The 19,178-nt window shown below is 36.5% G+C and overlaps 4 protein-coding genes across 9 annotated transcripts in view; 3 read left to right on the top strand and 1 right to left on the bottom strand.

The window, feature by feature from the left end:
• The window catches only part of LOC121982460 (calcium-transporting ATPase 5, plasma membrane-type-like), a 31,873-nt gene extending 25,423 nt beyond the window's left edge, over window positions 1–6,450 (top strand). For all 4 annotated transcript variants that reach the window (XM_042535532.1, XM_042535533.1, XM_042535534.1 and 1 more), the window contains 10 exons: window positions 1,313–1,429; window positions 1,516–1,614; window positions 1,688–1,825; window positions 2,216–2,316; window positions 3,136–3,181; window positions 4,667–4,801; window positions 4,926–5,033; window positions 5,828–5,919; window positions 6,039–6,133; window positions 6,226–6,450. In XM_042535532.1, the coding sequence (XP_042391466.1) occupies window positions 1,313–1,429; window positions 1,516–1,614; window positions 1,688–1,825; window positions 2,216–2,316; window positions 3,136–3,181; window positions 4,667–4,801; window positions 4,926–5,033; window positions 5,828–5,919; window positions 6,039–6,133; window positions 6,226–6,266 (972 nt within the window). In that variant the 3' untranslated portion in view covers window positions 6,267–6,450. The remainder of the gene's footprint in view (window positions 1–1,312; window positions 1,430–1,515; window positions 1,615–1,687; window positions 1,826–2,215; window positions 2,317–3,135; window positions 3,182–4,666; window positions 4,802–4,925; window positions 5,034–5,827; window positions 5,920–6,038; window positions 6,134–6,225) is intronic.
• Window positions 6,451–9,223: 2,773 nt separating this feature from the next.
• Window positions 9,224–11,019, top strand: LOC121982459 (probable xyloglucan endotransglucosylase/hydrolase protein 7). The gene is made up of 4 exons (XM_042535531.1): window positions 9,224–9,451; window positions 9,616–9,716; window positions 9,783–9,979; window positions 10,562–11,019. Exons 1-4 carry the CDS (start codon window positions 9,265–9,267, stop codon window positions 10,962–10,964), a joined length of 888 nt encoding a protein of 295 aa, XP_042391465.1. The 5' UTR covers window positions 9,224–9,264; the 3' UTR covers window positions 10,965–11,019.
• Window positions 11,020–12,274: 1,255 nt separating this feature from the next.
• Window positions 12,275–14,566, top strand: LOC121982458. Its single transcript, XM_042535530.1, has 3 exons — window positions 12,275–12,638; window positions 14,200–14,230; window positions 14,328–14,566. Exons 1-3 carry the CDS (start codon window positions 12,290–12,292, stop codon window positions 14,341–14,343), a joined length of 396 nt encoding a protein of 131 aa, XP_042391464.1. The 5' UTR covers window positions 12,275–12,289; the 3' UTR covers window positions 14,344–14,566.
• Window positions 14,567–14,931: 365 nt separating this feature from the next.
• On the bottom strand, window positions 14,932–19,100 carry LOC121982457 (ACT domain-containing protein DS12, chloroplastic-like). 3 transcript variants are annotated; one of them, XM_042535528.1, is made up of 10 exons: window positions 18,966–19,100; window positions 17,681–18,082; window positions 17,128–17,176; window positions 16,931–17,056; window positions 16,719–16,813; window positions 16,341–16,400; window positions 15,912–15,992; window positions 15,438–15,543; window positions 15,290–15,358; window positions 14,932–15,130 (listed from the first exon to the last, which is right to left on the bottom strand). In XM_042535528.1, the coding sequence occupies exons 2-10, from the start codon at window positions 17,824–17,826 to the stop codon at window positions 15,068–15,070; spliced, it is 795 nt and encodes a 264-aa protein (XP_042391462.1). In that variant the 5' UTR covers window positions 17,827–18,082; window positions 18,966–19,100; the 3' UTR covers window positions 14,932–15,067. The 3 variants fall into 3 exon arrangements, with proteins under 3 accessions (XP_042391462.1, XP_042391461.1, XP_042391463.1); XM_042535527.1 differs by lacking the exon at window positions 18,966–19,100 and adding an exon at window positions 16,472–16,556 and having other exon boundaries at window positions 15,912–15,967; XM_042535529.1 differs by lacking the exons at window positions 17,128–17,176; window positions 18,966–19,100 and adding an exon at window positions 16,472–16,556 and having other exon boundaries at window positions 15,912–15,967; window positions 17,681–17,863.
• Window positions 19,101–19,178: the final 78 nt, after the last annotated feature.

The raw sequence follows: 19,178 nt of genomic DNA, 5'->3' as shown, positions 1-19,178 counted from the left end.
TATATATATATCGGGTCGGATATCGGATCCTCAATCGAGTTTCATCCCTAGATATCTAGATATGGGACCTGAGGCACTAGGTGCAAGGTAAGGCGCACGCCTTACCGAAATAAGGCGCTTTGGGTATAAATTTATACAATTCAAACATATATGGAAAATTTCTGCTAACATATTTCACTAACAAAATTATAATCCATAAACTATTAAACAATAATGTAAATATAAAATTCACTAACATTTGAAATAGTTTAACTTCATGATCAAAAGCAAACTTCAAATTAAAGAAAAAACCAACTTCAAATATTGAAGAGCCATGCAGAGAGAAATAAGTTTGCAAGGGAGGTTGATGTTTATTTTCTAGGGGAGAGGAAGAGTTGTGCAAGAAAAATGTGTTGCATTCATGCAACCTAATTAATTTATAGAGTAATTAAAGGTATGGGTTTGGCTTTAAAAAAAATTCGCTTCAATGAGACAAGGGAAATCATGCCTTAACCTCTCAAAAGGCATGCACTTAAGTGTGGTTCTTTCCGATATTGTGCCTGCGTCACTACCTAGGCGCAGATAGCGCTCCTGGCTGTGCCTTGTGCCTAGGCGCAGCTAGGCGCACACTTTTCACAACTATGATAAATAATAAGTCTTTATGATTTCTAACACATAAAACTACATAGATAAACGTGGATCCTTTGATGCTTTACGTTTTTTTCCCTTCTATTCAGAATCAATATCCTTGTTTTTGCATGTTTCTTTCTTTCTTTGCACTTTTTTTTTTGTCATTTGATTTTAGGTTGTTATAAGCATTTTGGGGTAGGAAGCGGAATTTCCATCTAAAATTCTATTTTTTAAATGAACCTCATGCAACCTCTGGAAATCATGTTTAATGTGTGTGTTTGCTGTTCCCCCTAGTGCTTACAAAACTCTAGTTGGTTTCTTGGATGACAATGGGAGCGTTCTTTGGTCCCTTGGTGGCAAAAGGTCATACGCTGACCCGGGTGCCCCACACGACCGGTACCACATTGCGAGCTGTTCTTCCTGCTTTATGATTTTGATTTCTGTTTTCAGCTCGATGATTCTTGAAACATCTGTGGTGGTTCTCATAATTATGCATGATTGAGGTAACACAGAGCATACTGTTACAGGGACCTAGTTAACATGCGTCAAGTGTCAACAACACAAAATTTGATAGTTCAGTTTGTAAAATTTTGTTGGAACTTTTAAGTAATGCAAAACGTTCTAGGTTTTTTTTATTTTTTAGTACACCTCTGGAATTCTTATATTGAGCTTATGATTAATCAAAGTCTTGAACCATCTCCAGGTGATGGGAAGGTCATCCCCTAATGACAAGCTTCTTCTTGTGCAAGCACTAAGGAGAAGAGGTCATGTGGTTGCTGTAACAGGTGACGGCACTAATGATGCTCCTGCATTGCATGAGGTTTTACACTTTCTTTTCTCTGATTTTTCTTTTTGTCTCATTTTAAAAGAATCACCAACTCTACTCACCTTTACATTTGTTTTCAGGCAGATATTGGGCTTGCAATGGGTATACAGGGAACAGAAGTAGCAAAAGAAAGCTCTGACATCATTATATTAGATGATGATTTTGCATCAGTTGTAAAGGTACATGTCCTTTACAATAACTTTTGTGATAGAATTGCCAAAACTATGAGAAGACATTCTTTTCGGGTTTTAGGTCGTCCGTTGGGGTCGTTCTGTGTATGCAAATATTCAGAAATTTATACAATTCCAGCTCACTGTCAATGTTGCTGCACTTGTGATAAATGTTGTTGCTGCATTTTCATCAGGCGAAGTTCCTTTGAATACTGTTCAGGTTGGTTATCCACGTGACTTAGAGTATTTCCAGTAATGACTTCCCTTACGGCGAGAATAACAAACAACTTCCAGTAATGACTTCCCTTCCTGGGAGAATGGCAAACAACTCTCCAATGTAATTTTATTTTTAATACTGCAAGAAGATAATTAGGCTATCAATTTGCCAGTTTATCTTTAACACTATAAGATGACAATTAAATTGTACCAGCAATTGTAACTGTTGCTGTGATACTCCAATAGATTGTCTTTGATGTGTACATTTTTTCAACGGACTTTGAGTGAACTACCTTGTTCACTCTTTTGCTTTTCCAAAACCTTTTACTTCGTTATTTGCTGAGTCACTATTCCTATCTTGTTTAACATCGAATTATTTAATTCCTTTTGACAGCTTCTGTGGGTCAATCTTATCATGGACACACTTGGGGCACTTGCTTTGGCAACTGAACCACCTACTGACCACCTTATGGACAGGACTCCTGTTGGGCGGAGGTGACAAATGCTTCAAATGTCTAGTAATTTGTTTTTAGCTGAATAATTTTGACTTGTGCCACTTTATCTTCTTGTTGCCTTTCAACTGTTTGCCCTGAATGTCGCGTTATGCATGAAATTTTTGTGCATTTTTTTTAAAACCAAAATCGTGTGCTTCTTTATAAGAACAATATAACAATTTAATAATTCAGTAGTTAATATGCCTTTATGTATAGTAAATATAAGTAACAACAAATTCTTTGCTAGTGCAAAATGGAGCAACTAAGCCCATGTTTATGGATAAATATGAACTAAGTGGCGAAGTTTAACTTACACTAAAGCAAGAATGAAGCCTTATTTAATTCATAAACAAAGTACATAGTAGTATTTTTATTCATGAAAAAATGAATGAAATGAATTGTCATCAAATAAAGAGGAAAGTCATGAAGTCTACCTAAATGTTTGTGTTTCCTGAATTTTCACAATTCTAGCATTTTATCCATAACTGGGTTCCCTGGCATACAATTATTGTTGCCCAGAGTGTTAGTGCTAGTTAGCTTTTGCACTTGAACTATGTTGACCAAGTATGTTAGATGACTGATAAGCATGAATTTCAATTATATACAACATATCTTGTATCTCTTCAAGCCATTTTCTGCAAGTATTCTCTCCTCCATGAATCATCATCTGAAATATCTCATGAAATGTTGTTTGTTTTCTTATTACTAATTATGTCAAATCCAAGGCTTCAATATGCTTGCACTGTGTTTAAGTTTAAGAAAATTTCAGCAGTTATATGCAATGATTGACAATTGATTTGTTTCCTCTGTTGTACGTTAGGGAACCTCTTATCACCAATATCATGTGGAGGAATCTTATGGTTCAGGTACACTGTTTTATTTCTCCTGTATCAAAATGCATCATGCAGCATGAATAATTTAACTGCGCAGCTTAAGCTTATGTATCTGCATTGAAATTCTCATGGAACACATCGTCCATCTTGTTTTCTGTTACCAGTTGTTTTTTCTGTTACAGCAAATATTGAGTTGACTGAATAATCATAAAAGGGATCTTATATTAACTTCAACTAGAAGTTTATTTTTGTAAGAATCTTCACTTGTAAGAAAGGAAAAACATCTTGCAGAAACAGTTGCATTATGAGAAAGAATGCCTTCCATCATGTAGAGGTACTGGATGTTGTGCTCAAATGCAGTTGAAGTTGTTTGATACGAAAACTAAGAACAAGCCTAGTGAAAGAGGAAAATATTACAAAGAATAACTATAGGAGTTTTTTAATTCTGAACCAATAAATGCCAAGTAATGGGGTATTCTAGGAATAAACCTTAAGCTTTGGTTATCCTCAAGGACGGAAAGCGTTACTATGGAAGGACGAGAGTTTTGAGGCGAAAAATACTCCATTCCTCCATTTACCCTTGCAGGGAGTCAAGAATTTGATTGATTTCCAAAATAAAATTTTTTCCCCAAAATCAGTCAAGCCCACATCATGGTGGAAGATGATAATTTCCACGGATTTTGTGAAGGCAATTGATTCATATAGTTGTTGTATGAGGGTTGTCATTACGAGCCCAAGGATTCACTGTCAACATTTGATGGCCTTGCCTAACAGTGGTGATGGTAGTGGCTAATGCAAGCAGCTGACTGGGATGCACACAAAATTGAGGAGGAGAAGATCACCTCCTGAAGGGACTAAGCCGGATGTGGAGGTGTACTAGGACAAAGTTGGAGTTGACAGTGCAACTGGAGGTGGGATGGAGGAGGGAACTTGAAGTCACTGTCAGCATTTGGCAGCTTCATTCGCACTAGTGATGGGATTGGTTGGTGCAATTAGCTACCAGGATGTGCAAGGAGAAGAAAATTGTGGTAGTGTAATTTGTGGACAGCACCTCTCCCTCTTTTAGCTAGGATAAATGGGCTTCGAACTTCTACACATCACCTGCCATCCCTTTCATGCTTGCCATGCATTCTCTTCCACCTTTATTTCATCCTTGAGGGTAAATGAATCATTAATGATGTTTCGAAGTTGATGACAATGTACAGAGTTTAATTTTGATGAATAAGGCACGGAACAGGACTGTAGTCTTCCACTAGAAGAGTATTTAATATAATTATTCCTTAATAGGATGTTGAAGGGGAGCCGTGACACAACGATAAAGTTGCTGTCATCAAGGTAAGGCTGCGTACAATAGATCCAATGCGGTTTGACCCATCTCCGACATTGGCGGAAGCTTCGTCCACCGGGCTTGTCTCTTTTTATTCCTAAATACGATGTCAAATGGAGCTTTTCTTTTGTTTTCGAAAATTTTAATTCTGTATTTTATGGAGTTAATATTCATGTTTTACTAAATTGCAGGCTTTCTACCAAATCACAGTCCTCCTGGTCCTAAATTTTGCTGGTAAAAGCATTTTGCATCTAAGGCATGAAACTCGAGAACATGCAGACAAAGCCAAAAATACCTTCATATTTAATACCTTCGTTTTATGTCAGGTAAGTTTGTTCGTTTTATCCCACGTCCATAATGCTGGAAAAAAGTTAATTTTTGTTTTCAATTTCACTTCGTTATATTTTCCACCCATGAATTAGATTCTCACACCTACATATCATTTTGCAGATTTTTAATGAGTTTAACGCACGAAAAGTAGATGAACTGAATGTCTTCAGTGGTGTCCTCAAAAATCACCTATTTATTGGAATAGTTGGCCTTACAACTATCCTCCAGGTGAGTGAATGGTATCCCTGTCGTTATTTTGAATTACCGAAGGGCATAGGGTTAAGAATACAGTCTGCCATTCCCTGTCATTAAGCTGAACTGAACCCGAACAAAAATCAGTTCCATTGCTAGTTGGTTTCCACATCATTTTGGTTCCATAAATGAGCATTTTTTTCAAATCATGCCCCTTGGTATTAATCTTTGACCAAATCACACCACACTTGATTTTTCACCAAGTTCTCAGCTTTTGCTATTTTAGATTACGTTTCCAAGTTCCCTCCATTTTTCAAATGCAGATGGTGATGGATGGGGGTCCTTTACACCTTAATTATGCATAAATTTGAAGTTTTGACTTGAAAGCAAGCAGATTTGAAAATTAACTTGCATTTAATGTAATCTTCTAGAGTAAACATCTCTTTTTTTTAAAAAAAAAAATTAAGGTGGAGATACTCCAAAATAATCATCATTGGTTAGTGTGTAAGACATCTTATTGGGGCATGTTAGACACCATCTTAGGTTAACAAAAATGGCACATTCAAAAATGTGGCAAGCTGATTTTTTTTTTTCAAATCGTCCATTTGGATTTTGGTGGAACTTGGAAAGTGAGGTTAATATTGGGAGCATGATTTAATAAAAACTGAATAGATAAGCGCGATAGTCTGAAGTGAAATACAAGGGTATGAGTTTGATAAAATGCGCAAAAGAAATATTTCCTTAGGTCCTATGTAGCAAAGTTCTGACCAACTTCAGTTGGGTCATTCGTCTGCTCATGTTATGTTTACAATTTTTCTTTGTTTTTCTAGGTTATGATTGTTGAGTTTCTCGGACAGTTCACTAAAACTGTAAGGCTCAATTGGAAGCTCTGGTTAGTTTCAATTGCAATTGCTATAATAAGGTGAGTGGTATAGCAATTGCTAAACTGATTTTGATTTATCAACCCTCAAACTCAGTACTCATTGTACCACTAGTCTATTCTTTTTTTTTATTCCTTAGCTTTTGTTTTCGTCCATTTAGTTGGCCCCTGGCAGTTCTTGGAAAACTTATCCCAGTACCGAGTACTCCCTTCGCCGAATATTTTCGCAGATGCTCTTTCTGGAGGAAGAAACAAGGTACAAGTTCTATACCCAACCGAATGCAATCTTCTACCCAATTTGATCGAAGTGTGTCGAATCTTGTTACCTTTATGCATGGTTCTTTGCAGATGATGGGGCAGCGCAGGAAAGTTCCAATGCTCCTTCATAAACGAGAACCGTCATTTGATATTTTTTGATACACATGCAAATACGAAGTATTGTTCCATAAAGATATTAACCCTACTGACATAGCTAATGAATGAATTGTGCAGCCGCTTCATTTCCATGTAATTTTTGTCTTCTTCTAATTGATTTCAACTGTGTATGAAGGTATTTTTCATGTTCCAGCTTTATTTGCAGTTATTATAAGCACCCCTTAAAGAGTGGACTGTAGTTGGAAACCTTGTTTCTGTTAGTCTAATAGCACCTCGTCGATGAATTGGACGGAGGCGTGGGTCACAGTTTGATAGTTGACATACCTTTTATAAATAATAATAATTTATAAATTATTAGTTGAGTAAGAGAGTTTTATTAGTTAATTTATAAGTTTTTAATTTTAAAAATATAATAATAATTTTGAATGGTGGTGAATCGTGACGAATTGTGCGGTATTGAATTGTGAATTTTAACGGTTAAGGTTAAGAGTCGGCCCTAGGAGTTATTGATATGATGGTTTTGAACTGTAAAATTGTCAGTTTTGAATCATGGTCGGATTTATATGTAGTACATTCTTCGCAAGCAATAACAAACTCCATATGCTACTTAATCTAAAGAGCTTTTATGCAAAATACTTGATTCCTAGAAAAGAGGGTTGAAGAGGTCTTTCATATAATATTCATATGAAGATTCCTATTTAAGCATTAAATCCTTTTACAAAATATTACAATCTTTATATTAGTGTTTTCCCCTAAAGAAATATGAACTTAAAATTTTTCACTAAGCCTCAGCTCTCTACTGTTTGAAGACATGAGATAAGAAATTAAGACGTATTTAGTTTAGGGGTTTGGGAATGAGGAAATAGATTTATTTTCATATCTTGTATTTGGTTGATGGGAATAGAATTAAATCTAAAAATTTGTATTTTGATAAAATTTATTTCCTCCCTTGGGTTTTGATGGGAATGAAAATGAGAATTAAGTGTTAGACGGAAATATTTTTAATATAATTATTTAATTTATCTTTCATATCACTTTTCCTCTCTTTGTTCTCTTTAATCATAATTTCTCTCTTTTCATTCTCTTTTATCATTTTTTCTTATCATGCATTCTCTTTCATCATATGTTCTCTCTCAATTTCTCCCATCACACACTCTTTCATCTTATTTTCTCATCACACTTTCTCTTTTATCACACACTCTCTCCTTAATTTCTCCCATCACACACTTGCTTTCATCATTTTCTCTCATCACACATTCTATCTCTTTATTCTCTCCATTATACTTTCTTTTTCATCATATTTTTTTCTCCTCATCCTCTCTCATCATGCTCTCTCCTCGGGACGGTCTAATGGCTTGCGTATAGGGATGTAAATGAACCAAGCCACTCATGAACTATTCGAAACTCGATTCAATAAAGCTCGTTTGAGCTTGTTTAATGAGTCTCGTTAAGATAAACAAATCAAGCTCAAGTTTCACAATATTCGGCTCGTTAGCTTGTGAATATATTCGTTAAACTCATGAATAAACTTTTAAATAAAAAATATAATAATTTTGATGTTTAATTTATAGATTTTATACTCTACTTATAAAACATATAGATAAATATATTAAATTTATTTATTAGAATAAAATTATAAATTTTAAAAAGAATATTATAATTTTCTTTAAATATATAATTTAGTTTTTAATGAATATTTAAATTTATAATATATATTTATTAAGTTCATTTATGTTCGATAAAAGCTCGAATAAGCTCGTGAGTCATGAATATATTCGTTAAATAAATCTCGAGCTCAGCTCAATTATAAACAAGCCAAACTCAAACATTCAAGAATTCGGCACGACACGGCTCGATTACACCCCTACTAGCGTATAAGGTGCTGCCATCATGAGGTTTGGGGTTCGAATCTCGGCATAGCCGAGATAACTGTCTCCCTCATATGCCAATCACTATTTTAAAGGCTAATAGTCACTTGTGATTTATCTCCTCCATGTTGGCCCTACGACAGATTGGCGGGAGTGCTGGGAACGAGCATAGTTGCCTTTTTTCACCATGCTCTCTCCCATTACACTCTCTTTTCTCATTTTCTCTCATCACACTTTCTCTCTATTCATTCTTTCCATCATATTTTCTCTCTCATCATACTTTCTCTTTCATCATTCTCTTACATTATATTTTTCTCTCATATTTAACTTTCTCTCCCATCTAATTTTTTCTATTATTTTTCTCTAAGGCTAAATCATAAAATTTATATTTATTTTAATAGAAAATATTCAACTAGCCAAATATTATTTTTAAAAATGATACTCATATTTATATCCATTTTTATTCTATAATACTATAATTCTTATTCCATTCCAATTCGTAGAAAACAACAAATGTTACCTAAATTTCTAAAGATTATGCATAGCTATTCCCAATAAAGTTAATTATGTTTCATTTTTCCTTATATAATCAAATAATTCTCAATTATAGTCCATTGGATCATCTATATAGGATTAAAGAAGCTCTAGATATTTACTATTTCTATTTCATTTGACAGATATCTTACACTAATTATAATCCGTTTCACTAATTAAAATAATATAAATTCAAAGTGCCATTTCACATGCCACTTATGAGTCGTGGATAAAGGTGCAAATAAATAAATAAACTCACTAACCCTAGTGACTAGTGCCCTATGAAAAGAGTGCCAGACTGTCTAGATCACATTATCACTCACTCTTGTCCCTTTTCTTTGTCATTTGCATGGCCCCCCACATAGAGCATTGGATACCTCAATTCATTGTCCCTTAAATAAATAAAAACAAATAATAATGAAACATTTTCTATTCCATGGATTGCAGGGCAGGGTAGCCTCTGACACCATTATTGAAGGGTTACCCTAATTTAGGGTAACACATTTTTTCCCTATAATGAAACATTTTCTTTTCTTTATGTCATCTATAAATAACACCAAGAAACTAAGTAAGCCACTACAACAACTACTAGCTCAAGAGCTACATAGGCATGTATCCTAAGGATGTTAGAATTCCGTCTTCGATCTTCTTCATCTTCGCACTCTTCCTCCTACTTTCGTGTTGCATGGCTCGGTCGGTAAACTTCGCACGTGACTTCCACGTGACGTGGGCTGACTCCCATGTCACCACCGTCGATGGAGGCTCCACCGTCGAACTCTCCCTCGACCAATCCTCGGGTAGCCCATTTTATACCTAGTCTTAGTCTCAGTCTAAACTAACATTTTTATAAATCTCATTTTAATATACATATATATTTTTCACTAATGACGTAACTGAAAATGCAATTAGCCTTTAATCCCATCTACTAATCATCATATGGTTAATTGTTTCGAATATGAAGGATGTGGATTTGCCTCGAGGAACAAGTTCATGTTTGGCCACGTCAGCATGAAGATCAAGCTCATCTCAGGCGACTCTGCCGGCACCGTCACAGCATTTTATGTGAGCGATCGAGCTCAATTAATAACAATTTAATTACAATTTAGATTTATTTATTTTATTTTGCAGTTGAGTTCAGAGACAGGGGGAGTTAGGGATGAGGTTGACTTTGAGTTCTTAGGGAACAGGTCGGGTCAACCCTACACAGTGCAGACCAATGTTTATGCTCATGGCAAAGGGGACAGAGAGCAAAGAGTCAACCTTTGGTTTGACCCTTCAAAAGATTTTCACACTTATTCCATTCTATGGAATCATCACCACATTGTGTGAGTAGTGCTACTACTTCCTTTCTCAAATTTATTTATCTATTTATTTATTTTAAAATTATCGTGTCCGTGAGTCGTAGGGTTTTACTAAAGATTGGAGGTAGTTCGCGACCCTTTAATTTTAATCATATTTTTTTTTATTTCACATTTGGTCAAGTATACTTTAATATCGAGATCAATAAGTAAATTTTCTATCAATAGTCGATAGTTTGAACGAATTAATTGATTTTTTTTTTAAATTTATTTTCAGCCATATTATAGTTGCCAAAGTAAAAGCTCATGAGCTTTCACTAGTCTTATTCACAACTTGAGTTTTGCTTTATTAAATTTTATATATATATATATATTAAATAAGAAAAATAATAATAAAATATATCAATAATTTAATCTCTTTTTGCCTAACTTTACAAAGGCAGAATGAAAAATCCAAAAAATTAAAATTAAAAAAATAATTGATGGAATGGAATCTATGAAATGTAATTATTTAAATATATAATTATTCTCTGACAAACTTATGATTATTTTATTTGAAATGAGTAATTATTCTCTGATTTATTTTTGATTATTTAATAATTATTTTAGGTTTTTTGTCGATGCAATTCCCATAAGAGTCTACAAGAACAACGAAGCTAGAGGGGTTCTTTACCCCAACTCGCAACCCATGGGCGTCTATTCCACTCTTTGGAATGCTGATGATTGGGCGACGCGCGGCGGCCTTGAGAAGACGAATTGGGCTGCGGGCCCATTTAAGGCCTACTACAAAGACTTTGACATCGAGGCTTGCGCCACCGACCCCGTGCTTGGCACGTGCATTAGCTCTCGCACCGTCATCACTAGTTGGTGGGAGGCACCTTCATACCGGCAATTGAGTGGGGTCCAAGCTCGAGCCTATCGTTGGGTGCGGTTGAACCACATGATTTATGACTATTGCAAGGATCAGGCTCGATTCCCGGTCGTTCCAAAAGAGTGTATCGTCGGTTATTGAACAACTATTTGATTTGTGATTTTCTTGGTAAAGGGTTATGAGTACTTTGTAACAATCTCGAACATGCACATATCCTTTGAAGAGCAACAAGAACAATCCAAAATCTTCTTATCAAATAAATCTTCTTTCGAAGATGCCCTAAAGCCCATTCCCGATTATCGGAAGTCAACTACCACAAGTTCTCCAACCCTAAACGCAAAAGCGAAGATTGGATAACCCTAAAAGCTTCATCTCAATCCCCTTTCCTACACTCAAAGACCTAAAAGACAATGCCTAATGACACATTATCTTAAAAACATCATCCCGATCGAGCCTCTTTCCTACTCTCCAAGAGCCAAAAGCAAACATTCAATAGCTCCGAAAACATATAAAAAAGCCAAAAAGATCAAAATCAATTGCAAAATGCAAAATGCAAAATGTCAACAACTGGTCAACTATATAAAAAAGCCAAAAACATACACTTACTAACTTTTAAAGAAATTGAACACCGATAAGCAAGGGTTACTTCATTTGCTCCAACAAGATCAATTGCAAGCATCCCATCGCTAGTAACTCCAATACAAGTAGGTTGAACATGAGGGCGATAACGACACCGTCCGCACGCATGATGATACATGAAGAAAGAAAGAATTAGATGATACTTCAAGAGGAAAATAAAAGAGGGTAAAGCACTAGAAGAGAGAATGAAGTCTGAGTAAATCAACAAGGGAGCATAGATGAATGGGGAGCGAAGATGCCTGAGGTAGCATAGTGGATGTCATATTCATGAACATTTGATATTTGAGAAGACAACGAGTAAGTTAATTTCAACCGAACAAACTAAGGTGATGGCCTCGAATTGTTTTGTAGAACAGTAGAAAATGAAGTTGACTCATGAAAAGTCACAAAAGTAATGGATATATAAGAGGCCAAGATGTTTTCAATTTTGAAATATGAGAGTTCAACTAAAAGATTATAAAGAGGAATGAATTTAAGAGCAAGAAGATAAAATTAAATAAACAAAAGCGAAAGAGCGACATTAAACACAAATTGTAACCACGAATTAAATTAATCAAAGAATTTTATTTAAATTTTTTTCTTTTCTTAATAAATAAAAACAATAATTTCTACCACGTGCAAAACACCAAGCAATGACGTTCCGATACGTAGTATGTTTCAAACGTGTCGGCAGTCTATTGGTCCACGCTTATTAAAAAAGTTTTAAATTTCAATTTGGGCGGCGAAGGCGTTTCGTTGGTCCCCCCTTCTCCGAGCCAACGTACACGGAGATGATTCATGCCATTGGGTGAGAATGTGGGCCCTGTGGTAGTGAAAGGATCCGAGAGATGGACGGTGTTGGGGAAGGAAGAGGCGATGCAGTGACACGAAATGGACTTCGTCGTGGCAGTTGCTCGGAAGAGGAAGGAAACGTCTGGGGAAACGGTTTCTCGGTTATTTTTACGCCTCGGAATCGAAGCTGCGGTTTAAAAGCAGTAGAGTGGGAGAGAGGGAGGGACAGGGAGAGGGAGCGTGGATCGGAAGAGGCGGAGGACGGAGCGGAGCGGAGCAGGGAGGCGCGCCGGCTGCAGATAGTAGGCGACGCGATCATGTCTTGGTGGCAGAGGAAGGTAGTGTTCCCCGTCAAGCGAGCGTGGCTCGCCGTCTCCTCTCGCGTCATCAAGTCGCGGAAGCACGGTAATCATCGCCTCTCTCTCTCTCTCTCTCTCCGAACCCTTTCCGTTTCCGAGCGAGAAGAAGATTAGTGAGATTAGGAGAGGAAAAGTGATCGATTCCTTATAGCGTTCGCTTCGATCATTGAATCGAACGCGAACAAGAAAACAAATCTTAAAATTATGAGTCGGGGGAGGTATTAGGGTTCTACCTGGTTTCCCTTCGCCTTTTTGTGTTGTTATTTCGGATTTGATTCCGGTTTTCAAGTTGAATATGTTTTTTCTTCTCGATCTATTTTGTTTACTCACATGGAGGAGAGGTGATCGTAGAATTCAATCCACTCTTCCCTCAGTGGATGCCAATCGAGATTCCGCCTACACGATTTGGCTCGATCATCCTCCATTTATCCAGAAAAAGGAAAAAAAAAAAAAAATCGATACTCGAGTTTATCTCGAGGGAGATAAGGGCATATCATTCGATGCTCTCTCCCGACCATTTACATCACCATAAATTCATTTGGATATCAACTTCGAATTCACAGAGCAAACTCAAAAACTCCATATGCAGAATAGAAGCATCTCTCTCTTTCGCCCTCCTTCGCAGATGGGAGTTGAGGTCGATGAGGGAAGGTCAAAGGGGTCAAGGCTCCAATGGCAAGTAGCGTTGCTCAGACAGTGATCGGATTTTAGGATGAGGGTAAGGATGGAAATTCAATCAATTCCGTTCCATCCATCTCTTCTCCCTTCTCTGTTCCCCTCTCCTCTATGTGAGGTAACTTTGGGATTATTATTTTGTTTAATGGTTCATGAGCCATCGGTCGCAAACCGGTTCAAATAAATCGATCTGAACTCCAATTTAAATCATTTTGATCTATAATCTAATTCTGCTTAAAAAAAGCCCCATCTTTTGTGCCTTCAGCAGTGAAGGGCATCAGAGAAACCACTGGATGCAAAAAAGAGCACTTGCTATTCCTTCTGTGCGGACAGCTATGGGTTCATGGTACCTCACCCCTCTTCTGAGTTTATCCATTTCCTATAGGACCACCACCTGATCCATGACAAAGTAAGCTTTTCATAAAGCTAACTTTCATAGCTAGATATTAAAAGGATGATGGTTGTTCTTGGCCGTCTCTTTTACTTAAATTCCATTATGATAATGCTTAGTATTATGATATTGAGGGGACTAGAGAGTGCCAGGTAGCTCTCTCAGTTGGTAAGACTTCAGAAATTGTTTCAAGTCTTCAATCCATCTTTTATCTCTAAACGTGAGTATTTGAGAGCTCTCTCATGCCTTTCCTTTAAAAAAACAAAAGACATCTATTCTGATTCAGAAGACAACTAAACTAGGTTAGTGATACTCAACCAATAAGAATTATCCAATTTTGTTACCTATATTCTTATCCAAGTACACTCCATCAATGGGATTTATCTTAATGTGGTTGGATTGGAAAAGAACAAGAATATGTATGACTCAGCACATGCCTTTACAGTTGTGATGCTCATGGTGGAATCTGAAATGATCTCAACTTCTATTGCACTTCCTTTCAATATCAGGCCTCATTAATTATCTCTATTTTTTATTCCAGACCAAAACAAACTGAACAAAAGCAAATCACAGTAAGTTTTGTTTGATTTGAATAGCAATGAAGTTAGTTTAGCATGAAATTAGCTCTACTCATCCATCCACTCATTTTCTATTCTTAACTTTGTGCAGGTGGGGGAATACTTAAACTCAACAACGATGTGCAAATGTGTGGATACCGGGATGTGCAAGTTATGTGGGAAATCTTAACTAAATCTGATGCGGAAACATCAACCGTGTCAAAGCCGCGCAAGAGATCATTTTGGAGGCTCTCATCTTGGTATAGTAGAGCAACATCAACCTAGTTTCTTGAAGCCTTTCGATGAAAGATCCAAGCATATATAGAGCGTGAGCTCTTCTATACTTGCTAGTATGAAGATCATAAGAGCGCCATACATGAATGCTTATGTAGATAAGGAGGATATACCAAACTGATGTATAAATACATTATTATAATCAGAAACCTCTCCCCTTGATTGAGGTGGTAGAAGAGTTTTATGGCTGCATTAAAAGGCATCCTGGCCAGACTATTCAATCCTGTAGGATCTACTGACTCAATCAACTCCACCAGTTCGCCAAATTGGTCCACCCAGCTAGCTCAGCCGGAAGGCCACCGACCAGATCTAACAACCTTGCCCGACTGGACAATCTAGCCTACTCCACCTGCCCAACCCCATTAACGCATCCATCCCTCCAACTCAATGGGTCTGTGATGACGAGATGCATTAACATGGTATAACTAAAATGCAATCGATATTTTTCATGTAGCACAGGTAGAATCCATAGATAAAAGTATTACCACATCATTTTCTTTTGACACAGAAATTTTGAGTCACATAATTATACCATGTTGAAGTTGTCCCAGAAAGTGACTAAAAGCTTGCATCCTCGGTCGATGGCCTCCTCAAGGAATAGCTCAAGCTATTAGAAAGAACCTAGGTCACACAAACAAACCTTTTTAAAATTCATCTAAAAGAGATGACAGATCGAGAAATCAATTAAAAAAAAATGTATCATGGAACGCAAACCCCAAGTTTTCGAGGAATTAGAATTCTTGTTTGTTACTTCAAACAAGTTGTAGCAATGGGAAATACCTGTTGCAAAGAATTAATGATGGCTCTGTTCCTATAGCTGACATGAAACTTTGCTTTAGCCAGCAATCCCTGTAAGGAGATAGGGTTACCTAATTTGAATAATGAATACATGTTAAGAACTTGATAGGATCGTGTTGACGTATTTTACCTCCGTGCCGAACTCTCCTGACTGGACTGTGATATTTATGTCATTGATGCTCTGGACAAGATCAACCAGCAAGCCAGGACGATCCGCTGTCTCCACCACAAGTAAGCTGAAGAGAAGTTAATGGATATGGATAAGTGGTATGTTTGCGACATTTACTTCCACTACAGATTTTTTTTGTTTCTTTCTTTCATGAATTTCCTTTCTTGAATGGGCGGAAAAGACTTGCTCTCATCGAACTACAATTAGATAAGAAAATTCTTAGAGATGAAACCTCTGTTCTGAAAAGCATTGTCATATTCGGTAACAGCCCTGTATTATATTCGTGTGTCCCGGAGTTGCATGTAATTTCAATTTTTACAAAGATCAAATATGTACACTATATATGCCGAAAGAGGTGTACATTTATGAAAAAAATGATAGTGATAAATTAAGAAGTTAGATCTACCAGTTTAACATTATTTATGTATACCTTACCTTCTGTCAGGTCCATCGTCATAAATATCTATATGGGTTGCAACGTCGACGTCAATCTGAAAAACAAATGAAGATGAGAACCTGAAATTCATTAGATAGTTGAATATCTTGTTTGAACAAATGGAATGATGATATTTAGGGTACATAATAGGAAACAAGAATGAGGCAGAAGGGTGAAACATTTCCTGAAAATAAAGGTCTGGTTAACCCAAGGTGTGCTATATTAGTAAACTTGTTTCTTTGTTCGCTAAACAAAGACAAATTTAATGGGATATTTTTTTTTTAATTCACTCCTTATATACAAAAGTTCAGAAAAATAGACGGCTCTTTCTCGAAGAGAAGTTATATTCCTGCAGAAGAATAAAAGAGGCATCCTAATATCCAAAGATTCAAGCAATCGTTTGCAGTTATGAAATAAGAGCTAAGTACCTTCTGCTCAGGTGCCTCCACTCCAAAGGTTGCTCCCATGGCCAGTTTACTGCTAGACTCCTGCAGGGAATTAATAAACTCCATCAGACTAATTCAGGGGCATGAAAATAACCAAAAATTATCAGAATTACTGGGTGATATTGAAGCATATTGGCGATAATTGTCAGACGAATTGTTTCTAACAACTCTGGGTCATCAATCTTTCGGCCGGTGGACCTATGAAAAAGTCCATTAACTACAGTATAGCATGATTTGATACACAAAGGTCAGATATGAAAAATATTGTCGACAAAGTGACAAACAATAGCAGAGAGCTTTATCCATGAAGATGCAGCGACAACCAAAATTGTGGTGATTAGAGAATAGCTGAGAGCTCACCTGTTAGTTACCATGAATCTATGATGCTTCCCAGTAGACTCCAAGTATTCATCAGCCTTCACAACATGAAGTCCTAGGTTCCTCAGTGAGTTCATCTACAAAGTATATAATTATAAACAAAAAATCAAAGCTAAAAAAATGTTTGCTACTCTAGAAACAAAAAAGAAACATTGTAAGAAAAACATGAAGGGAGACAGAGATTTCGAGTATACAGTGTCAAGTAGTGCTCCAAGGCGATCGCCAAAGGCTACCTCGACGATGGTTGCATCTGGGTTTGAGTCTTGATCAATTATCACTTTAGGTGTTGGAATTCTGTCAGTCTCTTTGGAACTGTCATCCTGTCACAATGGAATTCAGGGAAAATCAGAATGGATTTCCAGATAAATGCATCAAGCAGGTGCTTGAATACCTCAACAGCAGTTGAGTATGTAGCTCTAGGAGTGCGTTGGGATGGACATCTGACAATATCCCATAATACGACATCAGCAGAAAATAAGACACGCAAAGAACAAGCACATGCTCCAATCCAACAATCGAGGGTTAAGAACAAACACGACATGGTATATAGAACGATCACACATCAGTAACATCTTGATGCGCCTACAAGTTCTCGATTCATCCGTAAGAAAATCCTAGATTCACAAGAAGTCGAGATCTGCATTTTTTGATTTATTTAATTGGGGATAAAAAGCAAAGATTTCGCATCCATGGAACATTTTTACACATGAATCTGTAAGAGGGGAAAAAAATCAAGCTTGCAACTGGAAACGAACATGCAAGAGAGATATTTAAAGTACAACACGATTGCAACTTCTGATGAACATTTTTGCATCAGAAAGTACAGAAAAAATCTCACACCAAAGAAACATTTTTAGCCTAAATCTACAATCACGGAGGTAAAATCATTACTTTAACGAGAAAATCACCATAACAAGTAGGGGGAATGAGAATAAGAACAAAACCTGATCTTTGATGGGGTCGAGATCGCAGATCGGGAGCGACGAAGCGAGTGGCTCAAAAGGGTGGGCCACAAGCCAGCACCTCCCGGTTCCAGATTCAGTCCAAGGCTCGGCCGGAGGACCCCGGAAGCCATCGCAAGCACCGCCATACTTCTGCGTTAGTCTGAGAGGAGGAGCTCGAGCGCCCTAGATTTGACGCGTAGATCTGCTTCCCCTGTGGTCAATTAATGCAGCGGAGGAGGGCGACAGCGGCATCTGGAGAGGCCAGGAAGCGTGAGTCACCTTGCGATCCATACAAATGGCATGGTGTAGGTCTACTTCGCTCTCATGGTCGATTTCGTGAGAGAGAAGGAAGACATGCACGAGATGCAGGGACGAGCGGAAGATATATCGAAGTTCAGTGACCTAAAAATGGGCCGATTGGGCCGTGGCCCAAATAGACAGGATCATCATGCGAGAATATTCGAAGCATGGCGCTACATTGATATTTAATATACATTTAATTACTAATAAATTACCCAATATTAAATCTTGCTTTCATTTGGGTAATTAATTACTTATTAAAAATAACAAATTATGTTAGTTCATTTATTTTAAAACTATATATTTGTCAAAGAGTATACTTATTTATAGCCATGTGCATTTGCTTAGGTGTTATTTTTCTTAAGTTGAATAAATGATATTAGAAATTGCCCTATATTTTAGAATTATATTTGAATGTAAACTAAACTTTTAAAATGTAGATAAATAATAAAGACATTTTGAATATTAAATTTTAATTAAAATATTTTCAACTAAGTATAGCTTTAGGTTTATATGTTTAAAGTAAGATATATGGAATATTAATCTTTATAATATACATTTAAAAGATAAATATCTACTTTTAATTTATGTCTTGACTTAGAATCTTTATTTTTGTACATAATCACATTAAATATATTCTTTGCCACTTAAGGTTATGTATATAATAAAAATATCAAAAAGAATTTTTATATCCAAAAATATTTTTATTATAGAAATTTTTACTAGAATTAGTGTTATAAATTTAAAAATATAAAATAATTAAAATTACTAATTTAATTAAATTTGATTTAATATTATTCAATTTTAATTTAATTTTAATAAAAAAAATGCTATAAAATAAGAGAATTCTTTTTTATTTTTACCCATTTTCACACTCCAAATTCATCTAAAATATTTGATTAAATATTTTTAATTTAATAATAATAATAATAATAATAATAATAATAATAATAATAATAATATTTTCCAGCCCTTTCACTCATACCTGCAGTTGCTCCCGAAGCCTTCTTGCTCCCGAAGGCGACGCCGAGTGAAGAACCCCAAATCCACCGCCTTCAGATTCCGGCGGCCCTCTTCGGATCGATCTGATTCCGCAAACAACGAGGCGAGTCGAGGTTTCCACCGGCGGGATTGGGCGAAATTGGAGCAGAGCGGCGACCGGCAGGAAGTTATTGATCAGGTGGAGGCGGGGAAAACC

The sequence above is a fragment of the Zingiber officinale genome, chromosome 5A (assembly GCF_018446385.1).
Source record: "Zingiber officinale cultivar Zhangliang chromosome 5A, Zo_v1.1, whole genome shotgun sequence".
Taxonomy (NCBI): domain Eukaryota; kingdom Viridiplantae; phylum Streptophyta; class Magnoliopsida; order Zingiberales; family Zingiberaceae; genus Zingiber; species Zingiber officinale.
Note: the sequence above shows the minus strand (reverse complement) of the source record. Positions and strands in the feature narration are given on the sequence as shown.

Coding starts and splice junctions, on each gene's coding strand:
- LOC121982459 (XM_042535531.1), top strand. CDS start 9,265: ATGTATCCTAAGGATGTTAGAATTCCGTCTTCGATCTTCTTCATCTTC. Junction 9,452..9,615: donor CTCCCTCGACCAATCCTCGG/GTAGCCCATTTT, acceptor TCGAATATGAAG/GATGTGGATTTGCCTCGAGG. Junction 9,980..10,561: donor TGGAATCATCACCACATTGT/GTGAGTAGTGCT, acceptor TAATTATTTTAG/GTTTTTTGTCGATGCAATTC.
- LOC121982458 (XM_042535530.1), top strand. CDS start 12,290: ATGGACGGTGTTGGGGAAGGAAGAGGCGATGCAGTGACACGAAATGGA. Junction 12,639..14,199: donor CATCAAGTCGCGGAAGCACG/GTAATCATCGCC, acceptor TTTTTATTCCAG/ACCAAAACAAACTGAACAAA.
- LOC121982457 (XM_042535527.1), bottom strand. CDS start 17,826: ATGGCGGTGCTTGCGATGGCTTCCGGGGTCCTCCGGCCGAGCCTTGGA. Junction 15,968..16,340: donor TGGAGGCACCTGAGCAGAAG/GTACTTAGCTCT, acceptor TTTGTTTTTCAG/ATTGACGTCGACGTTGCAAC. Junction 15,131..15,289: donor TCATTAATTCTTTGCAACAG/GTATTTCCCATT, acceptor TGTGTGACCTAG/GTTCTTTCTAATAGCTTGAG.